Source organism: Sebastes umbrosus, chromosome 6, assembly GCF_015220745.1.
Source record: "Sebastes umbrosus isolate fSebUmb1 chromosome 6, fSebUmb1.pri, whole genome shotgun sequence".
Lineage (NCBI taxonomy): Eukaryota > Metazoa > Chordata > Actinopteri > Perciformes > Sebastidae > Sebastes > Sebastes umbrosus.
Window position 1 is genome coordinate 28247561 of NC_051274.1, and position 21976 is coordinate 28269536.

At 43.3% G+C, this 21976-nt stretch overlaps 1 protein-coding gene across 3 annotated transcripts; it reads left to right on the forward strand.

The window, feature by feature from the left end:
• Positions 1-3308: 3308 nt before the first annotated feature.
• Positions 3309-21209, forward strand: mbd6 (methyl-CpG binding domain protein 6). 3 transcript variants are annotated; one of them, XM_037772578.1, is made up of 13 exons: positions 3309-3577; positions 4722-4988; positions 6288-6427; positions 7222-7324; positions 8007-8178; positions 9830-12241; positions 13596-14599; positions 14946-15054; positions 15237-15382; positions 16195-16962; positions 18141-18193; positions 18407-18473; positions 20425-21209. In XM_037772578.1, the coding sequence occupies exons 3-13, from the start codon at positions 6312-6314 to the stop codon at positions 20494-20496; spliced, it is 5022 nt and encodes a 1673-aa protein (XP_037628506.1). In that variant the 5' UTR covers positions 3309-3577; positions 4722-4988; positions 6288-6311; the 3' UTR covers positions 20497-21209. The 3 variants fall into 3 exon arrangements, with proteins under 3 accessions (XP_037628506.1, XP_037628507.1, XP_037628508.1); XM_037772579.1 differs by lacking the exon at positions 3309-3577 and adding an exon at positions 3911-4120; XM_037772580.1 differs by lacking the exon at positions 3309-3577 and adding an exon at positions 4201-4615.
• Positions 21210-21976: the final 767 nt, after the last annotated feature.

Sequence of the window (21976 nt, forward strand, 5' to 3'; positions counted from 1 at the left end):
CGGAAATGATATAGGCTGCTTTTTAACTCATAATCTTGAGGGTACCTCTACAAGAGTAATGATTCAGGCGTCACCTTAAGGCCCTTATCATTTCAGTTTATATTGTGATTTAATGGTACATACAGCATTAAGATAAGATAAGATAACATAAGATAATCCTTTATTAGAGGAGAGGGGACATTTACAGGATTACAGCACTAAAGTGGGACAGTGCAAACAACAAGAGGCATTAGTTAAAAACAAAACAAGACATACTAAATAAGCAAGTAAACAATAAAGATATAATAAGTAAGTAAACAGTAAAAAACAAAATATAAAAAATAGACTGGATGAGTGGTTGGGTTCACATTATTGCACATATGAATATGAAATGTTGATATTGAACAGAATATTGAATATTACCAATTACTAGGGCTCTCAAAGTTAACGCGCTAATAACACATTAACGCAGATTTGTTTTAATGCCACTAATTTCTTTAATGCATTAACACAATCAATCTTCTGGAGGTTGTAGCGGGCTCAGTTTTAAAGGTAGAGTGAAGATGCGCTAAATTTGGCCACATGGCCATTTTCAAAGGGGGGCCCTTGACCTCTGACCTTAAGATATGTGAATGAAAATGGGTTCTATGGGTACCCACGAGTCTCCCCTTTACAGACATGCCCACTTTATGATAATCACATGCAGTTTGGGGCAAGTCATAGACAAGTCAGCACACTGACACACTGACAGCTGTTGTTGCCTGTTGGGCTGCAGTTTGCCATGTTATGATTTGAGCATATTTTGTATGCTAGATGCAGTACCTGTGAGGGTTTCTGTAAAATATTTGTCATTGTTTTGCATAGTTAATTGATTTCCAATAATAAATATATACATACATTTGCATAAAGCAAGCATATTTGCCCACTCTCATGTTGATAAGATTATTAAATACTTGGAAAATCTCCCTTTAAGGTGCATTTTGAACAGATAAAAAATGACAGAAGATTGACAGCCCTACCAATTAATCTAATTACCACACACTAATTGCCATGTGGTGAACCTGGAACAGGGGGCACAAAGGCTTTCTGGAATATGTTAATAACAGACAAACACACACAAATAAAGGCATTACTTTACTTTCTTGACAGACATTTCTATATATAATGCAACATTAAGGTAGCCTATGCATGGAAGAATTATTCCGGGGCAGACAGGGAATGAAAGGGCGCTCTAAGCAGCAGTGTCGTATATATATGCATTAAAGGTCCCATATTATAAAAAAGTGAGATTTTCATGTTTTTTTATTATAAAGCAGGCTTAAGTCCTATATAAATACTGTGAAAGTATCGAAACGCTCAATCCACAAGGAAATACACACAGCCCGTATTCAGAAATTCTGCATTTGAAACAAGCTGTCAGGATTTCTGTCCGTTTGTGATGTCACAAATATACAATATTTCGACCCTTTACACAGATTTAAACGTAAACATTCTAAATGTGTCTCAGTTTATTCCTGGTTGCAGTGTATGTTAATGACATCAGCTGACAGGAAATACACATGGACCCAAGCTGTTAACTAGCAACGCAATTCTGTTGCTATTTCGTCGCAATTCCGTCAAAATGTGCTAAAACGGAGCGTTTCAGACGGAGGGGCAAATACAGGTATATTCAGGCCGACAGTATGAGGAAAATAAAGGTTTTTTTTTAACATTGCAGCATGTAAACATGTTCTAGTAGAAACACAAAATACAAGTATGAACCTGAAAAAGAGCACAATATGGGACCTTTAATGCATTGTGCACTTTAAAATACTTATGTAATTGGGTATGTCTTATTTAATATCTGTATATCTTGATAAACGGTGTGTTATCTGGGCTTAAATTCAATGTAGACAGGGTGCTTATGAGTCCATTTATAGTGAGCTGCAGACACGTATCCCGGCCTGTTATTATTCTGTCATTATCATGTCCTCTATCAAGGAGCTCAGCACTGATGTCTGTCTGGAACACTACAAAGGTCCCGTTGCATGTCGGGTACAATATAGTGATGGGAATTCCGGCTCTTTGTAGTGAGCCAGATCATTTGGCTCAGCTCACCAATAAGAGCCGGCTCTTTCGGCTCCCAAATGGCTCTTCGTATTACCACTTCTTCCTTTTATAATTTTACATGCTGCTTTCGTTTCCGACTGTCACGCATCTTGTCTGCTATTCGCGCATCACACTCCTTTCTCTTTCTCTCCTCCACTCCCTCCTGCTCTGTACCTGTAGACTGTCAGCGTGCCGTGGCGTCGCCATTCGAGAAACGGAGCGTCACAACGCCCGCTCCTCATTTGCATAAAGTTGAGGGCTAGTCTACTTTATGCAAAACACGGGCGTCCGACGCGACACGCCGCCTCTTGAAACTCCAGAGAAACTTTTAAAATAAACGTTGTCGATCCAAAATAAAGACAGATTTAGCAACTGCATGGCTTATTTCTCGCCTCAGATGTTTTCAGAAACACATTTCGTCGAACTATTTTCGTGAAATAAGAGAAAGTTTCCAAACGAGCCTCCATGTTTGTCTGATTTGAAATCCGGGAGAGGACAGCCCCACAAGGGAAAGCGTTTGTCCAATCAGGTGCAGCCGGGAAGTATTTGAAATAAAGCTGGGAAAACGTCACCGCCCAGTATTGGTCAATCATGTATCGTGTCACCGCCTAGCGGCACGTCCACCAAGCGTCCAATGTTGGGAAGCGTCGCGTCCCCTCGCGATAAAAAACGCCCCTGTAGACACGTCCCATTAGATAGATAGATAGATAGATAGATAGTAACTTTATTGATCCCGAGAGAAATTCAAGTTTCCAGCATCACAGTTCCATAGTGCAAAACATGTTAGTAAAAAGGCAGTAAAAAGTTAGTAGTGCAAAGTACAAAAAAATACCAGATATAAAAATACAAGGAGATGAAGAAAAACTGTTAAAACTGAATATAGTGCAGGGTAACAGCTGTGATACACGACTAATAAAAAGTGCAGAAGAGACTGTTAAAAAGGAGTATAGTGCAGGGTAACTCCAGTAGCTTAGTCTATGAAAGTGCACTGTGTGCATTATTATCTGTCCTGCAGACTGCCCTCCTTTGCCCCCCACCCTCCCTCCCCTAGAGAGGTGTTGTACAGTTTGATGGCTCGGGGGATGAAGGACTTCCTGAGTCTGTCTGTGGAGCACTTTGGGAGCAGCAGCCTGCCGCTAAACGAGCTCTTCTGTTTGGTGATGACGGCGTCGTTATCGTTCACTTAAAAAGAGCCGGCTCTTTGAACCGGCTCGTTCTCAACCAACTCATCACTAGTACAATACTCCCAGAGCTGCTCACTGCGCATGCGCGGCAAGAAAAACTCCATTATTTTTTTTTGCTCTGAATCTGTAAAAAAAAAAAAAACAGTGGGAAACTGTGAATTTGGGATTTTACATGGATCGTTATGGTTTTTGTCGGGAATATATAAATATCTGAATGCTAACTCGGTTTAAGCAGAGCAGAGACGGAAACAACATCGGCTGGATAGACTGAGCACCGGGAGCATCGGGACATCCTTCAGTCGAGTTGGGACACTCCAGAGAATCAAGTAAATTACACTCAGTTAGCTTAGCTGCTAACAGCTAACTAGCCTAGCAGCTAACAGCTAACTAGCCTAGCTGTTAGCCTAGCTGCTAGCTGTTAGCATCCCGGGCGCAGTAAACTGAAGCGTTATTGCTCTTTGTTTTTAAAATCGGACGTTTTGCATAAACCTCTGAGCGCTGATTGATCGGCGCTAAAACGCGGTTTTAATGATGGTATTGTTTATTTTACGGGTTATTTATTAAAGTATTTGCCGTTTTCAAAACATTCTCCGGCTAGTCTGTTGAACTAGCCGTTAGTTAGCCGTTAGTCCAGCCGTTAGTCTAGCTGTTAGTCCAGCAGTTATCTAGCCGTTAGTCCAGCCGTTAGTTAGCCGTTAGTTAGCCGTTAGTCCAGCAGTTATCTAGCCGTTAGTACAGCCGTTAAACTAGCCGTTAGTCCAGCCGTTAAACTAGCAGTTAGTCTAGCCGTTTGCTAGCCGATAGCTCAGATTCTCCCGCGAGCCAGACTCCAAAACTTCGTGAGCTTGACGCAGAGAAAAGGTTGAAAGGTCCTGCTGCTAACATTTTAACGTTAGCCCACTGGCTGTCAAATAAGTACACATTCATAGTTTTTTATGGTGTAGCAGTGTTGGTGTCTGGCTCGTTTCTTGTAAACCGTAGCTTAGAGTTTAGTGCGCTTGACAGCTGTCACGACAACATAGTACAAAGTAAGCTTGTTAGCTTAGCTTTTAGCTTAGCTGCTAGCTTGTCGTTGTACCAGGTTGTGTAGTTTAGTAGTAGTAGTAGAGGTGTTGTTGCATGGCTGCACACTGCACATGTGTCGACTCAAGCTCAACTACTATTTCCACTTTTCATGTCTCCGGCTTGTTGGCTTGTTAGTTGTTCGGCAGACAGCTGCTCATATTGTAACGTTAGCTAAACATCCAGTAAACCACGGGGCCTATCCAAACACACCCTCCCACTTCAAAGTACCCGCAGCTTTGCTCAGAAGTTCTTTTTGAGAGAGAGAGCAATGCATCTGATGTGATAAAATTAAATTAAAAGTATGCTTGGATCACACAAACTGCAGGAAAATGGTTTATTATATGTGTTATGTATGCTGGTTGTCCCTGTCAGATTACATAATCCACCTCCCACCTTTCTTTGCAGGCTCTCCATCCTCATCCAAGACCCTACTCTGATGTGAACTGACACCCTCATCCTCAAGACCCTACTCTGATGTGAACTGAACAACTACATCTGCGGGTGTCATCCTTTTTAAATTGAGGATCTGCCTCATAGCAGAGGAAAACTCCAGGTGTTTGGGGCATCGAGTCAGGTTTTACTGGCAGTCTGTGTGCTTCTAACCCACCAGCATGTACATTGGACAGTGGATACCCTAGCCAAAACAGATCGTGGCTTCTCAAAGATGACAAGGTATGCTAAATGTGCTTCACTTATTCTATTTTTTGTAACTTAATCTTGACAGCAAACCAAAACCTTTTTTCTTTTGCAGTGGCCACACCCAGTGGTGATATGTTTATACCATATTTTGGGTTTTAAATGTTTACATTCTGCAGACGCTTGAACACATGCATAAGTAAATGTTGTGCACTTTGCCTGAACTTTGCCAATACCTTTTAATTAGCAGCCCTTATTGTATAGCATTCTTCATGACTCCGTTAATCCTAGGCATGATGTCATCATGGTTACATTTTGTAATATTTTATTTGAGTTTGACGTTGACATGTGGTGCTGTGTGATCAGATAAACATGACCCATACATTTGGCATGCAGGTTAGAACACTGATATCCCAAAGACTTCACTGCAGACTCAGAGACATTCGTTCATCCATTTTATGCATGCATGTGTTTACTTATTTAGTGTCCCACAGTGAGGCACAACAAACTACACTGATACATGCAACTAACTATAGCTGTATGTAGGGATGCACCGATACTGGAACGGCTATCGGGCCGATACTGACTCAAATAGGTGGATTGGATATCGGTGACAGCGGGGCTGATCTATTAGATACAATTCCATGTTTATATACTATACAAATTATATACTGAATTTTTTATTTCTGTGTAAGTTTTGACCAATTTGTTGCTGAACCAATTTGACTGGTTCACACACTTGAATTATAATTCCTGTCAATTCTGAAGATTTTTTACCAAGTTGCTGGAGCTCGATTTATTATATACAATTCAGTAAATTTATATTAATGTATTTATTTTTTACATTCTGCTTTACAAAGTTAGGAAAGCAATGTTTAAGTCAAGCCGGATGTTGCCTTACACATAAAAGAATGATCGCTATCAGTATTGGGACTGAAAAAGTATACATACATTTTTAAAAGTATCAGTATTAACTACTGTTAGTATTAGTAGTTCAGCTGGCTTGTGAGCCTTTGCTGATTTTGGCCCATAAAAATAAACTTGACTATTTTAAACTGGTAAAGTGTCATTCCAAAATTATATTTAGATGTGATACCGACTATAAATTTAGTTTTGAATACTCTTGTCGCCGTAGGACGTCTTTAGTCTGTAACTTAAAAAAGGAAACATCGACATTTAAGAAAATGACAGTGACTTTTCAAATACAGAACGATGGTTTTCTGGCAATATGAATATATAATAAATTAAAGCAAAACCCTGGGGTCTTTAAACAAATGTAACTTCATTTTATGGGATTAAAGAAAAGCTGTATCAATACTTTGCTGCTCTTCCAAGGTGCTGGCAGGCCGCAGCTACAAAATGATGGGAGGCAGTGAGACTGTCAGTGGGGACAGGGATGGGGTCCACACCGCTGCAATATACGTCCCCATCGGCTGGCAGAGGAGAGTGGAGGGCGGGCAGGTGATCTATGTCAGGTGGGTTGGTTCAGTTGAATAGAAAGCATATGCAGACTTATTGCTGATGTTGATTAATATTTGGAGAAAGGATGAAGGCATATAAAATGTAAACATGTATGAATTTGTATGTGTGTGTATCATTTATTCTGGAGAAATAGGATTAGGAATGCTGGTTTTGCCAACATTTGGAGAGATATTACAAAGAAGAGTGTGGCTTCAGGTTTATTTAGAAATTTGCATGAAGATGCATTTTTTTTTTCAATACAGTTTTTGATTTGCCTTATTTGCCTTGGCCAGCTCAGATTAGAAAAGTTTATAATCGAGGCAAATGTTTTCATCACCACAAATATCCTGTGGGCTGGAGAATCTGTTCTTTTTACTTGACTTTAGTTGTACAATTTTTCTTATCATACTTTCTATATGCTGGAGTTGCGTTACATAGTCTGTTCTTAATTAAGATTTCCCAGATCCAAGACAGGATTTTTCTACATTTAAATCTTTTTTAAATTTTTTTTTTAATCTACATTTCTAATTTCTAAATTGTGTTCTCATTTAAATTTCCTGGGATAAAATGGCAGTCAGACTGTCTGAAGCAGCCATGTAAAACATCTTTCAGTTTGTATACGCAGCCCTGTAGATGGCTGCAAGAGCTGGAAACTTAAATTTCAATGTGATTTTAAACATGGAGATCTAGGGGTGTGTTCAGCTTTGCAGCATAGAACATTGCTGTGATGTGAACATATCTTTGTTCATATCTTTTCTGTTTCCTTTGAGTTTTCTGTGACAGTCTGTCCCTTTCTTCTGTTTGATAGTCCCAGTGACACTGCCCTGTCCTCTCTGGATGAGGTCAAGTCCTATCTGTTGACTGATGGCACCTGCAAATGTGGTCTTGAGTGTCCACTGATCATCCATAAGGTAAAGTTGGTCTCTAAGTTTTAAATTGGTTTGTGTCATGTGTGTCTGTGCATACAGTATATTCCCATATTATCTGGTCTTCTGAGTTTTCAGATTTAATAACTCATTTGTACTTGAATGTGCATTTATACACATATTTTAACAGCATGGTGATTTTTAACCTCTTCAAACTCACCTGATCAGTGTGATGGGTTAGTTTCATTTGTTCGGGCACTGTGGATATCAAACACAACACCGTTTTTTTTTTTTTTTTATAGCAATGTGTTTTGATATTACTGTAGAAAACATGACTTAAACTAGTTTCTAATATCAGATGTTGTGTTTGTATAAAGAAGTTGTAAAATTGAATTAAATTCATGGTGATCTTCAAGTAGTATAGTACTTATTGAAAGCAGCACTGGAAGGTTTTTGTTACTGTATGAAGGAGCTGCAGGCACGTGACATCCCCACAAGTGTTGAATTAAATATCTATGACTAACTAAGTTTGTCCAACTGTGTGGAATCATGGCTAACCTTTTCTTCATAAAAATGTGAGTGCACATATTCTGCAAATAGCAATCATCCTTGTGTGACTATGTATGTCATGAGTGTAAAATACTCCCACTTTAACTTTCCTAAATTTGCTGAAATGTTATGCAAAGAGTTCTCTCTGAATTCTCTCTTTTTATCTGGCGCCCTGCAGGTTTTCAACTTCACTGTGGGCGTGAAGGTGGAGCAGCACAACCAGCCGTTAGGCAAAGCAGAGCAGGACATGACCAAACTGTGTAACCACCGCAGGAAAGTGGTAGCGATGGCTGCTCTGTGTCGGAGTATGCAGGCCTCACAGCTGCCCTTTGCCAACCTTCATCATCCAGGTAAGTTTTTAAGCATTGAGACACACTACTCCTGTACCTGTCAACTATCAAACATTGTGTAAAAAACATGAACAAATCTATTAAAATAGCTTTCCTATATTAATTTCTACAGATTTACTAAATAGATGTTGATCAGCATCATCATTATTTTTTTAAGGTTCATCTAGTTCATGTAAAATCTGTACTTTTCCACCAGATCTTTTGATATTGGGTTGAGTGTGTTGTGTGCGTACTAGTACTCACCTCATGTAGAGGGCTGCTATGGGACTATGATCTCACAGGTCCCACAGGACCCAACACAAATTTACTCTGTTGTGTGTGGGAGCGCTTTGTCAGTATCATCATCGTTATGGGATTGAATTGAAGATGAAATTTAATTTATGAAAGGCTGTTATTATTGGGCTTAACCATGCATGTAAATGCACTGTCCTCCAGTAAAACACATGCCTCCAAAATACAGCATCAGATGTTTCCGTTTAGTTTCTGCCTCGCTCTCTTGTCTCCCATTTCCTTTCTCTCTCTCTCTCTCTGAAGTCTTACGTTTTACCATCTGGTTTGTGTCTGTTATATGATAATCAACTGACATGCTCCATATCCATGTTTAGATACACTTTTATGGATTTAGTTTGAAGCAGTAGGAACTGAAAGAGCTAAATGTGTCTTATTTCCCTGTGGGAAGGGTCAGACAGATTAGAAAACATTTTTGATGGTGTGTGTGATCAGAATCACCACAGGAGTGGGCGGGAGTGGGATGAGGTTTCTGTCAGAGCAGTCAGCGATGGTCGGAAATCCTGCGGGAGCTGGTGGGTGTGGGATTGAACAAACGAGTGCTGGTCAGTGCAGCAGCTGTCAGCCACGCGGAATAGAAAAAGACATTCAGCAAAAATTATGAGGTGTGTTTGGTGGACGCTTTGTTTGTTCAGATTTGCAGGAATTTATATCCAACAGTATATTTGCAGAATTACAGAATAGTTCTATCATTATGGTCCTTAGTCTTCATCATCATTAGAAAATGTTCTATTTCTTTGCAATGGGCACTGCGCTGTTCTGTGGCTTACAGTATGACCGGCCAGGATTACTTCTGTTGCGCGTGTCGTACATTGTTAAATGCCACTTTTGGCCAAGTTAGTGAGTAAGTTAAAGTAACAGTGAATGCGTTCTTTTCCTCCCTGTCTGCCTGTCTTGTATCTGGGACCAAGAGCTGATAGAGTTGCGTTATATTCGAGAGATAACCTTTTTTACTCCCCCTCTACCTTGACTTTGTGTATGGAGCCTCCATGCAAAATGGTGATGTACGTCCCTGCGTGACCGGTGGCGGGCATCGGCCACTATCAAAGCCCAGTTCCGTCGATAACGATAGTTTGTCAATCGTCCTATCGGTGCCGATTAATCGATCTACATCTAATTTCAAAGGTAGCGTCCGTAAGACTGAGCATGGCCTCAAGATTGAGCACCAATTACCTCAAGCATTAAAATCAAACCTCAAAATGTTCCTTGGCAGAACATGGCAGAATTTTAATTCTCAGTAATTAGTTTATAGGCTGTATGCAAGACCTTTTATGAAAGTGACTTCACAATAACCCATATTTCAATGCTGTCATATTTAGTAATAGTCAATTTAGTAAATGCTTTGTGTGTGTGTCACTTTCAGAGATGAGCAGTGGAGTGGACAGCCGCCATCCAAAGCGAGCGCTCATGGAGCGGGAAGAAGAGGACCATGGCATTTACCATCCCAAACTCCATTCGGTCCCAGCTCGACCCCACGGCAACCTCCACATAAACCCCTGTGCCAGCCCCAAATCCTCCCACCAGTTTATTTACCCTTACAATGGTTCTTCCCCTGTCCTTCACACAGCCACAAACTCTCACCATCCCCTAGATGCTTTGAGAAGGCTTCACCATCCTCCTCCTCATCCTGCCTCCTCCAGCTCTTCCTCCACCTCCTCATACTCGGCGTACAGCGCTGCCCAGAGATCACCCCGCACCCCCACACCTCAAGGTCAAAGAACGCCCAAAACCCCAGAGACTCCGGGTTCTCCTCGGCTCGGGCCCCTCTCTACGCCTCCACCCTCTTCCCCTATGACCATGGGTGGAGGAGGAAGAGGAGCACAGACTCATCATCCTCATGGTGTCATTGTGGGAGGCTCCCCCCTCTCTCCCACTCCCTCCCTCTCTCCCTCTTTCCATAACATGAACTGTGTGTCTCCTCACCAGCGGTCCCGCCACCCTTCAGCCTCTCCTTCCCCGCTCTCTGATCAGGGAGGGGGCTCAGCGGCTGCAGGAGGAGGACTGATGGGAAGTAACTTGTCTCAGAGGAGGAAATCCACCTCTTCCTCTCCACACTCCCCTCTCCCCGGTGGCTCCCCGAACCCCAGCCCCCACTTCCCCAAGTACAAGCTGGAAGACATCTTGGAGCAGTTTAAGAACTCAGGCAACAGCAGCACTAATAACCACCACCACCTGATCCCTACTAACCCTTCCTTACTGACCAACCAAAGCAGTAGCAACCCTAACGCTCTCTCCTCGAAGCCCTCAAAGAGTACCATGAGTCCGATTCCTAGCGCAGGACCACCAGGTTTTGGGTTGAACTCCGCAGGGACTTCTAGTTTACCTCTGGGGCCGTTTCTGAACCACCACCACAGCCATCAGGGCAAGCTGCCACACCCGGCGTCTTTCCCTGCGAGTAGCCTGCTCTCTGCGGCTGCCAAGGCTCAGCTGGCTAACCAGATAACCCAAGGCCAGAGCTCGAAGGTGGGCAGCAACCCGGTGAGCTTGCCCTCTTCTCTGGAGGTCTTGAAAGAGGCACAGCAGTCATCAAAGGTAACAAACAGCACTTTACATAACAGCCACCCTCCCTCCTCCAGTGCTTCTACTAGACATCCCCATCCCTCCCTCGCAGCAGCCTCCTCCGTCCTTTTTCCTCCATCCCACTCTCTGGCCCAGTCCCTGGCTTCCTCCTCGCCCCACCTGCCTCCCACAACAGAACGCAACGCGTCGCACAGGAAGAGGCAACGGCGATCTCCCACAGTTCTCAGCATGCTAAGAGACACCCAGCAGCTGGCTAATGGGCCACGGAAGACCCCACCAGGAGACGCCGTTTCTGCTACAGTTATCAACCTATCCTCCTCTTCCTCTTCCTTCCCCTCCTCCTCGCACTCCTCCTCTACCTCAGCTGTGCAGAATCAGAATGCTGTCTTGTTAGAAAACCATCATCATCTCCTCCCCGGGCAGACGCCAAGGCTGCCTGCTCCCCGACAAACGGCACACTTCACCAGGCCTCCCAGACAAACCGAGGCTCTGGATTTCACTACAGGCCTGACGCCTACACCTCTTGGCTTGGATCCTCCAACCCAGCCTCTGTCTGCCCTGTTGCACCTGCTCAGCGTGCAGAACGCGCAGGCCTCAGCTTCAGCTCAGCCAGGATCTGTGTCTATTGAAGGAGGTGGACACACTAATAAACAGAGCCCCAGACGGTCACCATCTTCTCCCGCCCCTCATCCTAACTTCAGGCACACACAAATTCGGTCACCGTGCCGAACCAGAAACACTAATCCTCTTCCCTCGGTGCTACAGCCGCTCTCTCCTCCCCCGACTTCGTCTCACTTCAGATCAGTGCAGTCTCCATCGCGTTCTCAGTCTACTAGATCAAGTCCTCTACAGAGACATTCTCCTTCTTCTACAGTGCTGCACAACTCAAATTTAGCTTTACACAACAGCAGCAGCCCATCCCAGTACACGTTCCCGACTCCCTCAGACAAGCATCACTCAACTGAGAATCACATTCCTACAATAGACTCTGTTTCCCATGCACCATTGAGGGAAGCCTCACCACAGGGCGCTGTGGCAAGGGAGATTGGTGGTAACAGCATATGTACATCAGTGGACCTGAGTCATTCTCAAGGCAGTGTTTCTATGGCGATACCCAGCTCCCCGAAGCCTCTTGATCTTAGCAACCACGTCCTGGCCCTTCTCGCAGCATCTTCCACCGTACCTCAGGGGGAGGGCAGCTCCTCCGACCGTACCACGGATGCTGTGATGTCTTCTCAAGGAAATCCCACTGCAGGTAAGATATGTTTCAGTCTGAAGTGTGGTTTTAGTTTTGAAGGTTTAAGCTTAACTTTTGAATACATATTGAAGTAATAAGGTTTGTAGAGCTTTGCAGTAGACTGAAAATGTACCCATATAGACATCGGGATACTCTCACAACTTGTGTTCATTCAAGTCTGATTAATATGAACGATGTGTCATAAGGTCTCCCTTTAAATCAGGCTTTACTGATGATTGTATCTCTTAGGATGGTTCAGGGCAAGGGGTACAAATCTTTACTCATGGTTGCACCTAGGGCTGGGCGATATGGCTTATAAATAATATCTCTATATTGTTAGGCTATATCGCGATATACAATATATATTGCAATATTTTCATATTTTCTCTAAAATAAGGTAACTGTTTGATTTAACCCTTTGATGTGTATGATCATACCAGCGTGATCATTCTAGCAAACTGAAGTAAACTGTAGTAATCTGAACTCTGAGGTGGTGTACTGTCATATTGAAGTGAGATTGGTCTGTGAAGTTTGACTAATTAATCGCACAATTGAAATTACATTTTTCATCAATTTTATTTATTACTTAATATTTATTCATTTTGTTTTATTGAAATTATGTGAAATGACATTCACCGGAAGATAAAATAAGTCAGTTCTTGGTTGCTTTTATTTTGAAGCCAGTTCTTACACGCTCTTACCGTAATGCTTAGTATATACACTTACCGCAAAACAACGTGGGGGCCAGTTTGACCATCTTTTTTGTAGTGGAGGCTGGCATCTTCCATCACCGTTTCCGACCTCAATACTCGCTTTGGCGCTTCACCTCTTCCGCTCTCTCCAGGGTCTTTCTCTGTTCCCTGCCTCCATCCAGACACAAAAACACATGCCCCGATACGTGCATCCATGCTCATACGCCACACACACTCTCCCAGGAGAGTGTGTCTGTGATAGGGAGAGAGCCGCAGGAGAAGCAAAACGCCAGAACGAGTCTCATGCTGGCAGCTTAAAAAAATAATGACATTTAATATTTGTGCTTGATGTTCGCGATATAGTAATTTACTACATCCCACGTAGAACAAGCTGCAATACATCGAGTATATTCGTTATATCGCCCACCCCTAGTTGCACCCTTTATGGGTGAATTGATGTGAGTGCACATGTTTATTGATGTGTTATTGCTATCTTGTAACTGTAATGCTGTTTTGTAGCCAACTATCAGCGCTCAATGCTGTACCAGAGTCAATCACCAGAGTTAAATCCTGTGTAAAACACTGCATACTGCTCAGCTCAAGACCCCTTGTATACAATGTGTTTATTGCATTGATAAGTCAGCCTGAACAGATGTAAATGATTCATGTCTGTCCCACAGGGCCAGAGGAGCCTAGATGTGTTGACCCGAAGGTCTCCGTAGTGACCAAATCTCCAGCAGCCACGAGCCCCGGGCCCGCTATCTCCTCTCGTCTCGGGGATAATCCCAGTCCTCATACACCTTCGGCTGTGGGCGACTCAACCTCTCCCTTACCTCTGGCAGAGGCCTTCCCCTTCATGAACCAAGAGCAGCTGCTTCAGCTGCTGTCATCCACAGGAGGTCTACCATCCCTCCTGGACCCTACAGTCCTTGCTTCCTTGCCCTTAGGGGGGTTGTGGTTGGGAGGGCAACATGCACAGATACCCCCTGCCAATGCTACACCACAACCTCCACAGACTCTTGCAGAGCAGCAGCATTCAGAGCAGCAGTTGCTGATGCAACAACAAGAGACACAGCAGCAAAACCAGGATCAACAACATAAGCAACAACAGATAAACAACAATCCTCTGTTTCCCTTGTTGCCCTTGTTGAGTGGTGCACAAGGGGAGCTACCTTTGAACCTTCTGGGCCTGCTAAACCCGCTCCCACACCCAGGCTCAACCCCTACCCCAGGACAGGAAGCTGATTTAGGGCTGACAGAAAAACCTAGCCTCCAGGCTCTGCTTATGGCCTCCTTGTTGCTCGGGCAACAGCATGGGCCTTTGTTACCTCTATCTGGGCTGGGTCAGTTGAGCCAGGTCAGCTTGGAAGTTCCGCAGCACATCCCCACCACACTGGAGGGCCTCACCTTGGATAAGACCTCCGGCCTCCTGGATCCATCAACCCTATCGGGCGCAGGGCTCTTGGAGGTCGCCCAGGGCCTCCTCCCCATCCCTCCAGGAGCTGAGGGTTCCATACAAGCCCTGCAGTCTCTGCTCCTATCTGCCGCTCTTCCTCCTCCCCACGCAGCCTTCCTGCCCCTCAGCCCCGCCCTGCTCTCTGCTGCCCTGAGCTCTGCCGAGCTCCACCCGTCTCCCCACTCCCAGTTAGCTCCTGCACAGCAAACCCAACATACCCAACCTCAGGTAGGCTCCCCTATCTCCTATAGCTTTTTCCTCTGTGCTCCTCCTAGTTTCCCTAGAAAGTCCTATAAGCTCTTTTCCTTAACTGCTGCATTGTCATTCCCTGCTTTAGTTGCTTATTTTCCCCAAAAACCCAACAACCAACAATTTTCCTTTACAGCTAAAATATGTTTTTCCCTAAACTATTTTCAAATGAAGGCCTCCTCAAACTACATGGTTTGTTTGTATCTCTGTATTTCTTCGACCCCATCTCTACCTTTTTTTTTTTCTTTGATTCGCTCTTGTAATTTGTTTTCCTGAAACTCTAACTAAACTCCTCATCGGTCCTCTACTGTACTCGACTCTTCAGGTACCTACTGATGCTGGTGTTGACACCCTCATCCCCCTCTCTCTCCAAGGCAAGGACAACCCCATCCTCCAACAGTTACTGCCCACTTTGCTTAACTCTGCCGTTTTAGGTGAGTTGGTCCCCACCCTGTGTAACACTTCTTTCTAAAGATTAAACTCGGTATATTAGGAATAAATACAATTTTACCATTTAAAATTACAAACTGTTCTCAGTATTAAAATGTTAAACATTGCGGGCATTCTGTAGCAGCAGGTCATTATATCAGTGTATCTATGAAATGTGTCTTTGTAGGGGATCTTTCTGGCCTCGCAGGCCTCCACAACATGTTGGGGATTGGAGCAGGTTCCATCCTTCTACCCCCAGTCCAGAACTCTGCTTTGGGCATGCCTCTTCTGCATGGTCACGATGGAGCTATCAACTTGCTCAACAACATCCAGGTAGGTAACTGGCATGTAGCTTAGTGGATAAAACATTCAGGGAAAAGGCCCAGACACACCAAACCGAACCTCAAAGAACTAGTGGTGACAAAGATTGACTGTTGCGTTGCCTCACGTCGCCTGTGTCGTGGCCAAAAACTTGCATTCAGACACACCACAAAGTCTACAGCCAACAGCCAACTACCACATACGTTCTGCGCCTGCGTCAGATGTAATAACTCTCCACACCAGCAGGCAGCGTTAGTCTGTATTCATCATTCAAAAAGGGAACCGGAAAGACCGAGGACGGCGGATATACAAGCCGTTGTTATGATACGTGCATGAAATTAAACAGTGTTTGCTGAACATTTTCTCACCACTTAGCTTCATTCCAGATGTCGTTGTGGAAATATCTGTGTATTGAATGATCAGATGAGATGAAGATGAAAAATGAGAAGAGCCTTCTGTGCGTGTCCTCTTGACTTTACTCTCTTGCTTGCTTTCCTCACTTCCGTTTCTCTTCTCGTGCACTGATTCGCGTAAGCTGAACAGCCAATCAGAGTGATTTCTCTCACCGACGGGCTCCGCCGCCGATTCAACATGCTGAATCGTCCCAAAAAACTCTGACACGGGCAGACTAGATCCGAAGGTGCGGGACACACCGCAAAAACTAGATCGACAGACGCTCACCGACGGCCTGAAAATATCTGTGGATAATTTTCTTTTGAATTGTTTTGCATCAATGAGAAAATGCACCGTTTGGTCCTTAACATTTCTTTTGGGATCTTTGACTGTTAATTGATTGCCTCAACTTTTTTCCTTTTTTCCTACAGCTAAACCTTGCACCACACTCGGAAGGAGAGAAGCCAATGTCATTGCAGGAAACACAAAGCCCTGCCCCACAGGAAGACATTCCAGCCAGTCATATGGCTCCCGAAGTGGTTCCCAGTCCTGTTCCTGCTCCAGTTTCAGCTCCTGCCCAAGAACACAACCCACCCCCACAGCGGGTATCTGAGGGCAGGTCTGTTATCGACCCTTACACCTCTTTCATGGATACCATTTATACCTCCTTCCTTCAAGTCAATGCTAAAGAGCAGGAAGGCAGAGCCCACATGGGGCCGTCTGACCCCACTTCACCCTTCTGTGCCTTACCACCGGTTTCTTTCCCCGTGGATCACCATACCCCGTCCACCCCAATCCCAACTCTGCCCCAGGCAAGTGCCCCAGTCTCTCTCAGCCCACGTCGGGCCTGTTCCCTCCACAACCCAGACTTATCCCGACTCAGCTTGGAAGCAGCAGCCCATTCCCCGGCCCAGGGGACACCCAAACCCACTGAGGATGGGCCTACGTCACCCTTACAAAGGAAACCGTTTATGGTAGAGGGACATACTCACCCAGAGCCTCCTCTGCCATCCATATACTTTGAGGAGGCTAAGACAGACTGTACAGGGCCTGCTGCGGCTGTGTGCCCCTATGTGGAGGCAGGGGTAGATAGGCAGGGGCATCTTCCCCATGCGGGGTACCTCAGTCCCAGGGATGGATGCAGTGGGAGGCCCAATGAGGAGACGGCTGGGACGTTGCTGCACAACGAACAGGGAAGGGTGAGTGCCTGGATCTCCTGTTTCCTTTAAACTTATAAACAAAATTTTATATCACAAAGTGGGACTAACTGGACTTGGAGCGCGTCTGTGACTACGGGTCACAGAGCGGTACTGGTGCAGCTGTAGGATTTCCTCCCGGTGAAGTGAGTGCTTGCAGGATCGGGATATTTCACACGTTTAGAGAGCTTGTAATTGCAGTCTCCAGTGTGGCAGCAGCGCACTGGTTCAGCCTCAGAACACAATTAAAACGGCCGTGAGAAGTCATCTGACCGAGGCAAAGACTACTGAAAAAAAATCATTCATCTGCTTTGTGTGTGTTGACATGAAAAGTATACGCCCGGTCGGTGTTGTCTCTGTTCATCTTGTCTCTTCGTGCCCTTATAAATGCATAATCTATAAGCTTGTTCTGTAGCCTATATTAATTATTAAAAAAATACAAATACACACACAATTGGCGTGGCCATTGTGTGTGCCACTGTCTCAGTCCTTAGTCCAAAACTCAAGATTTATTGAAAAAGTATAGATGTAATCATTTCCAAAATTCACAACATTTTCTGCTTCAGTCCATATTTGTTGGTGTTTAGCCTTTCAAAAACAACATTTTCACTGCGGTCAAAAACAGTTTGGTCTCCCACTGGCTGCCACACACACAAAGGAAGGCTGGCACCTGTGTTAACGGACATTTGAAGCTTCATTCGAAAAAAAAACCTCAATAGAAGCTTTGAATTAAAAAAAAAACGACATTAGGTTCAACCCTAGTGGCTCGGTCCGAGCCACTTTGTTTGGTTCCCATTTACCGAGCCAGGTCTGTGTATGAACACCAGATGTTATCAGCGCACACACACAGCGAACTGCTAGCGGACCTTCAGTGAGGTCGCTAAAATTGACAAAAAGTGTTGGATTAGAATCACAGACTCCACCTTTGAATAGACCGATGTCTTATTATATTTAACAAGGAAAATTCAAAATGACAGTCAACGAGAAAGTCTAACACAACCACAGAGTGGGACTGCATAGTTATCCTGCTGAGAAATCTGAATTTAGTTTGCTATGGACCAAAGACTGTAAAAAAAGAGGAATGTAGTATTGTGATTGACTTGAATGGTTACATTTTTTATGCCACTGATCCCTGTAGATGATTTTTATTATAATTGTGATTTCTGATTTTACCTCCCAAGGATCAAGCGGGAGCAGCGGGTGGAGCCAGAAGAGGAAGGAAAAGGAAACAAACGTAAGTTCCTGTGTTAACAGTTTATTTCTCAGACACGCTCTAGACAGGGAATCGCATGGATAAATCAATTTCCAGTGAAAACCAAAGTGGCGCCGGTCTCAAGACCTGGCACTGTAAGGAATCAAAGCTGTTTCATAACAACTGTCCTGTCAGGTTTATTTGATTATATGCTGCTGTATTGAGTATTAATGTGTTTCTCATTTTGTGTATCAGGCTACAGAATGTGTTAGAAGACTTCAGAGACATGGATGCTACAGCACTAGAGGAAACCAAGGCTACGGTGAGACCTAGCTCCCCCTCACTGACTCACACATCTATTGGTTTCATTATTAACTCTCACTTGTATTATTGAGCTGTTTTGAGTAATTTCTAAGCCACCTGTCTTTCTTTAAAGCACGGCCTGTTATTTCTCCAGTTGTTGTACACAAATATGTTGCTGGTACTTTTCCAACAGCTTGGAATATTTTAGCGCATGATCCCATGACTTCTCCTCTAGCACCACCATGAGGTTCACATTTGTGGTTTTGAGTGAAATGTCTTGACAACTATTGAATGAATTATCTTGAAATTTGGTCCAGACATTCACATTCCCCTTCAGAATGAATTTTAATAATGTTGGCGATTCCTTAAACTTTTCATCTAGCATCAGCACTTTGGTTTATGACCAAATGCCTGCAAAACTTTTTATCAGCCTCAGCTTTACTTTGTTTTTAATAGTAATTAGCAAACTAAGATGGTGAACACATAGTAAACGTACCTGCCAAAGCATCCTGCATGTCAGCATTGTTATTGTGAGCGTGTTAGCATTTAAAGTACCAAGAGATACAAGTTAATGTAATCCTGTGATATTTTTACATCATCAAAGGGCTGCTGTACCACTCCCTTTATATGTTGTTCCAAGGGTGTAGAAGTACCACAGCAATTCCAGCCTAGCACAAACAATGTCATTAAAAAAAGAAATGTCAATAAAAATATTTTCAAAAGATTAAAAAAAAAAACATTTGAAGCAAAAAGCAGCATTTGAGAAATCAATCTCATCACAATGTCCTTTTAGTTGAGTGTTGTTTTAGGAGCTTTCCATAATACCACATTATCTTCTTCTGCAGATTGAGTTGCCCAGTTGTCATTAGGGCTGTCAAAATTGGCAAAAAATGACGTTCGAATATTCGTTGTAAAACAAAAAACATACGTTCGAATTATTAGAATATCTATTTTGTCCTAACTGGCTGCGAGTGACACAGCACTGCACAGCGCACTGTTTTGAGCTGAACTTCTGTTGCACGCCCTGTTTCTATTTATTCCCGTCGCTCTGTGAAAGCACAGCAACGGACGAGGAACGGCTGATTTGTGGAGTTGAAATGAGATACCTCCTCGTTTCACTTCAAAAACCTAAATAAGGTGACAGCTGGCTAAATGGAGATCATCGGAAAGCTTCCTACTTGTTGTCGGCTATATTGTAAGTCATTTCCAGTAAATATCACAATATGTGTTTCATCTTTCAAGCGGTCATGTCTCGAGTCTGATCTTGCACACGCAGCTGATGGGTACGTGGTTTGTGTTTACATGACGTAACGCTTGCTGAAAGGACACGGTGTCTCTCTCTGTGGCCGAGTTCTCTCCATCATTACGGTTATTGTTGAATCATCCCTCGTTACGCTCAACCTAACGTTACATTTCATTTTCAATTAATGAAAGTCACGTTTAATGAAATGGACGTTGTTGGATTTCCGTCATGCGGTGCATTCAGTGTGCGTGAGGGAGACAGCCGCGGTAGTGCTGCTTTTTTTCTTCTTTTTTTCACAATCAAATAATAATTTGAATACACAAATATTCTAATTTATAATATTCACTGACAGCCCAGTTGTCATGCAATTGTATTTCCATTTTTAGGACTTGTTGCCTTTTAAAAGCTGAGGGTCAAAGTTCATTCATGATCTTCGAAACAGTAGTTGAGAAAACAAAAAAAAACCTTATCAAGGCCTTAGTGGGAGATTGTTTTCTCAACTGCTGAAAGGACTTTTAACCTGAAAAAGCAGTGTGATTGCTAAAAAAGGCTAAAAGGTTTGAGGGTCAGTATTCTGTGTCTTACTTGGCACTCTGGGGTCTGCTGAAGAGAAAGCTTTTTTGTTCCATGGTGGGAATGATGGTGCACTTCTCACTGCGGTGGTAGAGTCATTCCACCACTGGGGGGCTGACTGTAATTTCTCTCTCTCTGTGTGTCTTTGCTCCAGACGGCACTGCTGAAGCCTGAGAGGTCAGTCCGCGGCAGGAGGCGACGAGGCGCCAGGTCTCAGAGGCAGTGATTGGTGGAGGGAGCTGTAAGTCAGAGCTGTTCACCAATCAGAGGCAGCCAGACGCCTCTTCTTTCCCGCCCTCCATCTCTTCACCATCTTCACCACTGTTTAGACCTTTCTTTTTTCTAATTCAACTGCACTAATATTAATGCCGTTGTCATGTCAACCATCGTTATGGCAACCACTATGAAAAAACACATAGGAGAGAGATCTAGTCTGAAAAGTTAATTTATAAAAAAAATTGTAAAAAAAACAAAAACATTGAAGATAAATTTTGTGGCTACTTTTTCACTTAGGTCTTCTCTTAGGTCTAGTTCACAAAATAATGGTTGCTTCACTTTGTGATCAGAGATCTGTTAAATGTGGTTGGTGTTAGAATTATATCAATGAGAAAACAGAAAAAACAAGAGTACTGTTTTCTTCTCATCAGTGTATAACTGTGAGTCAGGACGAAGCCCAACTACTTGAACGATGCTCTCTGTTGAAAGTGTGTCAGTCTGCGTGTGGATGTGTGTGTGTGTGTCTTTTTATGTATGTGTGTGTGTGTGTTGGACAACAGTGCTGTTGCTGAGCCCCTCACTGTCCGACCGTTAGTGGAATTTAATTTCATTCTAGTGAACGAGACTCTGTCTGTTTGCAGAGACACACAGTGGTTGTATGTCAAAGAAATGTTTTGAAGGGTTTTCAGAAGGTGCTGGAAGAGAATATACAGTAAGAAGGAACAGACTTGAGTTTTCTTTTTTCTTTCACAGTATAAAATATGTTTTTATATTGGACAAGCCGAGGAAATGATGTCCACCGTATCAGGTTTCATGAATCAGTTTACATCAACCGCTGGTCACAGAAAATACCGTTTTTATCATGATTCCACGTGTCCTGTGAGCTGCTCCTTAATGGTTCGCACATCACTAATTATTTTATCAACTAAGAAAACGTTAATTTAAAGGAGAACAACGGCCATTTTTAAAACATTAATATTATTCTGCAGGCTATATAAAATGATGGAAAAAAATACTGCAACTTGCTCATGTACGCGCCGGAAAACCACAAGGTGGTAGCGTCATCACGGAAAACAGTAACTGCCAGTCAGTGGTGATATGAATTGAGTATAGAATATCAACATTTGCATTATAAATAAACATGCTGTCACTTTCTGAAACTATTTTATGTTAACAATAGAGCTGTCAATTGATTAAATCATTTAATCACACATTTTTTATCTGTTCAAAATGTATCTTAAAGGGAGATTTGTCAATTTAATACTCTTATCAACATGGGAGTGGACAAATATGCTGCTTTATGCAAATCTATGTATATATTTATTATTGGAAATCAATTACCAACACAAAACAATGACAAATATTGTCCAGAAACCCTCACAGGTACTGCATTTAGCATGAAAAATATGCTCAACTCATAACATGGCAAACTCGAGCCCAACAGTCAACAACAGCTGTCAGTGTGCTGACTTGACTATGACTTGCCCAAA